We start from the raw sequence: 6,816 nt of genomic DNA, 5'->3' as shown, positions 1-6,816 counted from the left end.
AAAGACAAGAAAAAAGAAAAAAAAATCCAAATGATGATCATTCCTAATAATTGAAAATGATAACAGGTACTTACCATATGTCAGGCATTCAGGGCTTTCTACATTTCATGCAACAGCCTTGGAGATAGGTAGTACGATTCCCACTTTACAGATGGGCAACTGAGGCACTAAGGAAATAAGCCAGTCCAGTAATGGGTGGCTTATCTGAACTCAGCAGTGAACCTGTGGAAGCCACTGCAACTCGCTACCCAGAACAAGGCAGAAGCTGGTGCCACTGTTGGCACGTCTGGCAAGCAGTCATCTCCAAAGTCTTCATACTGAGGCCTGGAAGGGTCTTCCCAGAGCAAAGTGCCTCGCACAAGCCCTGCTTCCTGGTGTTTCTATGAATCACCAGGCACAGCTCGTCCATGCAAAAAGTGGGGCTGTTTGCAAGAGGGGCGGCACAAGCTTCCTGGAGCCTGTTGGGTCACCCCTAGCTGCACAAAACTTGGGGGAATCTCAGTGCTCCTATATAAAAGGCAGGATAGACCACAGTCCTGGTTGTAAGTTTGTTTTGCGAGTTATGACAATCAGGAGCTATTCAGGCAAGGGTTCAGTAATTTCACTAATAACTTTCTTTAGCAGTATTCTGAGATTCTGCTCACCATAAACAATGTGTAGACCAAAATGGAGCCCAGAGAACATGACCTTCACCCCATAACCTTCCCTACAAATGGCCATTAGTGAACTTGAGTTGAATATTGAATGGGATTCCTCATTTTTAATCCCTTATTTGCAGAAGCTTTCTTGATTCTCAAAAGCATTTAACATTTACTATCGATTGGCAAGTTAATATTCTTAAAGAGGAATTTCTAAAACTAACACATCAACTTTTAAAAAGTTTTTTAATGAGTTGGTGACAGACGTGGTTCAGAGCACTCCCCAGCTCCCAAGCCTTTGTACCCACATGGGTCACTATGTACTCCAGAAAAGGTCCCCCTCTCTCCAGATTAAAGAATAAGGTACAAAGCGAAGTAGATCTTTGGGATCAAATCACAGGCACCAGCCCATCAGCCAGCTTTACCTGTGAACTTGACGGTAAGTAAAACAAAGTAGCTAGGAGAGAGAAACTACACCATTTTCTTTCTATTCCTTTCTATTTCTGAGCTGATTCTAAACTAGACTTGTGGCCAACATATGACACCAACTTCCGAGTGTGAGAATAACAGGATTTGAAGATTCGCTGTCTTCTGGCAAGGCTCCTTGGGTTATTTTTAGCAATCTTAAATTAATCCTTTTTCCCACCTTTTTGTATCCTCTTTTTTTTTTTTTTTTTTTTTTCTTAAGGACATAAAGTACCCAGTCCAAAATGAAATAAGGGTTCTGACATGTGGAACTCACACTGCCCAGACCACCCACCTCACAGGCCTCAAATGCTAAGCAAGCAGGCACCCTCGCAACAGAAGGCACACTTTTGGGACTCAGCTCCGGCCCCCTACAAGTTCCCACTCCAATTCTCCGACGATCCAACCAGACAAAGACCGCAAGTTCCCCGGCCCACAGCTCCGCAAAGGCGGGGACAGAGTTTCACCGAATTAGGCCCACTCCCATCCTAGGGCACCCCGCTCGCAGCGAAGGGGTCCCCAGGGTGTCCCTGCAGTGGTCCCAGGTCCGCCCGCAACGCCCCCGCTCCAGCTCGCGCCCCGCGCTCCTCTCGGCGGCGGCCGGACCCCGGGCCCTCCCCGGCCTGAGGCTGCAGGCCCACTCGCCCAGCGCGCCCCCACCCCGGCTCCGCCGAAAGGCGCCGCCCAGTCCCGAGTGGGCGCCGCAGACCCCGGCCCCGCTGCCCGCGCCGGGCTCTGATACCCACCCGGATCCCGCCGCCGGGGGCCGGGTTCACGCCGGCTCCAGGAGCGGACAACACTGCCGCGGTCGCCGCAGCCGCTGGCAGTGAGGCGCGGCGGGGCGGGGACACGCGCGAGGCCCGCCCCCGGGCCCTCCCCCGATCCTCCCCGGGGATCCCAGAGCCGGGAGCCACAGTCGCCCGGCGGCCGCGCGCGCGGAGCTCCAACCGTCCCCTCGGACCGCAGCCCCGCGCCTCCGGGAAGAGCTCAGGTCTCCTTTTGCGCTCGGCTTCTCGGTGCTGCCCTCTGCATTTACGTATTTCGTATTGTGGGGTAGGAGAAAAAGACACCTGGTAGAGGGCCCTGGGTGTCGCTCCTCCACCAAGGAGTCCTCTCTGGACGTCTCGGGAGACGACGTCCTGCCCCCCCAGACTCCCTCGGACCCTAGAGGTCTTGGGGCCCCCGGGATCACACAGTGCCAGACGCACGTAGATACTGTTGTCGCCTGCATGAAAACTGGGTCAGAGAAGGGCAGAGCTAAAACACATTTATGCTGAAACCTATCCATAGCTTCAGATGGTGCGCTCCACGTGCGCGCGAAAGGCACAATGGCCGCGCGCCCGGCCACCCCAGGCCCTAGGGGTGCGAAGTCCCCGCCCCGCCGGATGTTGACGGCGTCTCCTAGCAACGGGAGATGGCGCAGCAAGGCGTTGGGTGTGGCGGGTAAGCCGGGCCGAGGGGACCGCAGATCTTGGGGCTGCCAGGCCACTCTCCTCAGCTATCCGCGCCGAGATGGCCCGAGCCTAGCTTTGTCCCCTTCGCCTCCACCAGTCTTTCCTCCGACTTTCTGGGACTTTCTGACCTCTTCCCATCTACTGCCACCCACAACCCTCTCCCCTATTTCCTTTCGCCACCTGACCTTTGGCCTTTCCTTCCCCCTCCTCAGCTCCATTCCCGTAGTCCAAGCTCTCTTCCCCTTCTAAGACCCCGGCTGACGGTCCCCGGGTAACCGTTTCAACTGCCATGCCTAGCTGTCCTAGCTGCAGAGCGGGGCACACAGGTCTATGGCATGCTGCCCCGACCTTGCGCCACTTGATATTCGAAGGGATCCTGACGCCCCAACTCCCCAGCTCCTCTCCTGCAAGAATGAATCCCCTTAACAGGCTGACAGTGAGGGTAATAGGGCGGGGACCGACAGCTGGGAAGCAGACAGAGGCCCACAAGCTCTCTTTGGCTCCAGGGTGAACCCTAAGTACACCCAGAAGGGTTGGCTAGGGAAAGATCTTGCCCCAGTTAAGATCGGTATTTTCCTGTGTGAAGGGGAGAAACAATTTTAAAGAATTTGACCCATTTTTTAAAAAAACTCTAGACACTTCGATATTTTTTTAAAAGGTAGGTTTATATGTACTGACAAGGAAAGCACAGATTTTGCTAAAACTCCAACTGTTACCGGTAACCAGTGATTTGGGAAGGAGAGGAAACATTACAGGGGTGATCCTGGATGGTGTCATGCTTTTTTATATTCCTGGGGGATTAGCTTATATTTTGAATTTTAAAAAACATTGTAAACAATTTTCTCATACAATGTAAGTAGTTGAAAAGCTAATGCAGTCTCTCGAGCTTTGTCCTTGTGCATTTTTCTTTGTTCTATATTATTTCATCATTTATTTCTTTATTTATTGGTACAGGGTCTCACTACACAGCTCAGACTCATAGTGATCCTCCTATCTCAGCCTCCCCAGTGCTGGGATAACAGGCATGTGCCACCACTTCAAGTTTCGGTGGCTGGCAAGGCACTGCTCGGGGCCTGCCCAGCATGTGGTATTGAGGATCGAGCTCAGGTCCTTCAGCTTGCCAGGCAAGCACTTGGACTGCTGAGCTACCTCCCCAACGCACTCTGTATTTCTTGTCCCAGATGCGTTTTAGTTAAGGTGAATTTTCTGGGGTGATTTCATGGTGCTACTCCCTTAATGTTTTATTTTGATTTTTTGGAGAAAGGGTCTCAATTCATAGTTCAGGCTGGCCTTGAACTCACTATGTAGCCTAGACTGGCCTAGAACTTGAAGTGATCCTCTGCCTCAGGCTCCCAAATGCTGGGTTCACAGGTGTGCACCACCATGCCCAACCCTTTAATGTTTTAATAATTGTCTTTTCATTCCTCCTTGGACTGAGCTTTTGACCCCTGGATCCCGTGACAAGCACACTCTAGTGACAGGACAAAGACCTGATGGACAGCCAGAGGGCACTCCCAAGTGGACAAACAAGGATACAGACTTCAAGGGGTGGTACATGCTTACCATTGCGCTGTTCCCTTCTGAGAGCAGGTCTCCCCTGGAAGGCAGATCGACTTTGGAAGGAGAAGAGGCACCCAGCGATGAAGGCCATGCGGTAAGGCTCCCTGGGAAAAGGTGCTCTGGGTTTATGCTTACTGGGAGACACAGGGGCTGGGTTAGTTTCGTGGTGACCCTTTTATCTGGCACTGGAACAAACAATGCAGGGGCCAAGAAAACCTGTTTTCCTTCTACCTCACTCCAACATGTTAGCCAGGAATACCGAGGATGGTTAACTAACTCTGGCTCATCCTTGGTCTCTCAGAGCTCCTTTCCTATGACAAAGCGTGCAGTAGTCTGGACACCTATTAAAGCATGAGCCAGTCTCTTGCTGGTGACACAAGATTTGCACAGCTTTGTCTTCCCTGTGTCACCTCACTGCTAAGCACACAGCTCTCCTAACCCTTTAGCCTTTGTGCAGATGCCTGGGTCTTTTCTGCCCCCTTTTACAGGTGTCACCCCTGGAAAACAGCGAAGAGAAAAGTGAAGAGGCCATGGGTGCCTCAGGCCCTTCTGCACGGGAAATTGAGGCTGAGGACAAAGCGAAAATAGAAGAGGAGGCAGCCAAGGCTGGGGCCATTTCAACTGAAAGGGCGGCTGCTGTTAGACGGGTCCCTGTGCCCACCCAGGAAGTGGAAAGTGAAGAGGACCTGGAATCCGAGTTGGAAACTGCATCCCTTGAAGGTCAAATCAGCTCAGAGCTCTTGTCTCTAGATGTCAGTCTCAAAGAGATGCCCAGAGATGATGCTGCTTCTGTGCCTCTGTATCATACTGCTGCTGATTTCTCCCGCGAGGCTGGGGCGTCGGAACCGGGAGTTATCTCCAGAGAGCCATCCCAATCCATGGACCTGGATGCTTCAGGATCAATGGCGGGCCCCTTGGTGAGGAGCCCTGGTTTCTGGTTAGGGCCTATGTGGGTCATTACCCTATATGTGGAGCTTCAAGATGAATAATCAAAATCTGCCATCGCCACTCAGGATGTCTTAGCAAACACAGGTCTCAGAATCTGCTGGGCAACACGGACAGGTTCTGCAGCCCCCCCCCCGCCCCCAGTCTTCTCAGACCTGGGTCTGGTTGGTGGCGTTGTGTCGCTACTGTCCGTGTGAGGCTCCCAGACTTGTCTGTCTTCTGGAGCAGCTCGGTCCAGTACAGTGGCCTTAAACCTTTTACCTGGGGTCACATGCTTGTCATATACCTGTAGTCCCAGTGACTGGGAGGCTGAGGTAGGAGGATGGCAAGTTTGACATCTGTCTCAAAATAAAATTTTTAAATGGGGCTGGGGTTGTAGCTTGGTGGTAGAGCACTTGCCAAGCATGTTCAATCTTAGCACCACACATGCATGCGCACAAACACACACAGGTGTGTTGCTGTATCACCAGCCAATGCATAGTGCTCATTGACACTTCACCAGAGGTTGTAGTAACAACTGTGACAGTGAAGAGGTCACATCTCTTTAGCCTCTCCTTTTTCTCCTTTTTTTTTTTTTTAAACATTTATTTTTTTTTGTTTGTGTGTGTGTGTGTGTGTGTGTGTGTGTGTGGCCAGCTCAGCCCACCAGGGGGCAGGGCTGGCTGGCATGTGGTGCTGGGGGATTGAACCGCGGTCCCTGTGCATTGCCAAGCTTGTTTCAAGTAGGTGCTTTAGACCACTGAGCCATCTCTCCAGCCCCCTTTTTCTCCTTGACTTTGATAACTTTTGACCTTGTGAAGATCACAGGTCAGTTTTTCATATTGTTTTTTTTTTTTGGCGCTGAGATTGAACCCAGAACCCAAGGTGCTTTACCACTGAGCTATACCCACAGCCCTTTTTGAAATGAAGTCTTACTGTGAAGTATTTGTGAAATGTCGATCATAGCCTCAGCCTCTTGAATCACTAGATCACAAGCATGCACCACATACCCAGCCCAAGACTAGAGATCCTGTAGAAGGCCCCGCTGGTTGGCTTCCCCTGGTGTTCCCAGTTGTGGTTCCCTGGCTTAGCCACCTTAGAGATGACACTGGGCCTTCACAGAACTGACCCAGCCATGTGGTTGCCGGGATGCCTCTCCTGACATCATTCAGTTTTGCTGCTCAAATGAAAAGGGCCAAGCTTCCCCCTGCAGTTACTCTTTGCCTCTGTGTAGTTAGTGATGATTTCTTGGGAAGGTACTTTTTTTTTTGGTTTAAAATAGGTAAGTGAAAAAAAAATTTAGTATTAAAGGCTGAGGAGATAGCTCAGTAGAATAAGTGCCTGCCTGGCAAGTGTAGGGTGCTGAATTTGAATCCCCAGTACTACAAAAAAAAAAAAAAAAAAAGTAAGTGAAAGGGAGAATCTAAAAGGTACATTTTATATAATTTAATTTTTTCCATAATTTTATTGAGTATTTTATATAATTTTAATAGAAACTTTTTAAATCCATGTGAAAGAAAAAAATGAGTGAATATTTATTTAGAGTAAGAAAAAAAATCACAATAGGTTGCTACCATTTTTTTAGATCTTCTGTCTGTTTCATAATGTGGACTGGGGCTGAGCATCTTTTGTCAGATTTATCCCCAAGTATCTCTCACTTTTTGATGCCGATATAGTGGTTTCCAGTTCTTGGATGCTGGTTTACAGAAATGCAATAGTTTGCTATAGTTTCCAACATTGCTAAACCTCTTTATTAGTTAAGATAGCTTACTTGG

At 50.0% G+C, this 6,816-nt stretch overlaps 2 protein-coding genes across 6 annotated transcripts in view; one reads left to right on the top strand and one right to left on the bottom strand.

Annotated features, from left to right (window-relative positions):
• The window catches only part of Tbc1d16 (TBC1 domain family member 16), an 85,761-nt gene extending 83,833 nt beyond the window's left edge, over nt 1-1,928 (bottom strand). For all 5 annotated transcript variants that reach the window (XR_002817670.1, XR_002817671.1, XR_002817669.1 and 2 more), the window contains exon 1: nt 1,850-1,928. The gene's annotated coding sequence lies outside the window, so the exon portion shown is untranslated. The remainder of the gene's footprint in view (nt 1-1,849) is intronic.
• Ccdc40 (coiled-coil domain containing 40) overlaps nt 1-6,816 on the top strand; it is a 72,810-nt gene that overhangs the window by 13,674 nt on the left and 52,320 nt on the right. The window contains exons 4-5 of the mRNA XM_023699248.1: nt 4,148-4,211; nt 4,606-5,034. Of these exons, the coding sequence (XP_023555016.1) occupies nt 4,148-4,211; nt 4,606-5,034 (493 nt within the window). The remainder of the gene's footprint in view (nt 1-4,147; nt 4,212-4,605; nt 5,035-6,816) is intronic.

Source organism: Octodon degus, unplaced genomic scaffold (assembly GCF_000260255.1).
Source record: "Octodon degus isolate 3935 unplaced genomic scaffold, OctDeg1.0 scaffold00112, whole genome shotgun sequence".
NCBI lineage: Eukaryota > Metazoa > Chordata > Mammalia > Rodentia > Octodontidae > Octodon > Octodon degus.
This window is presented reverse-complemented; position numbering and strand designations above follow the sequence as displayed.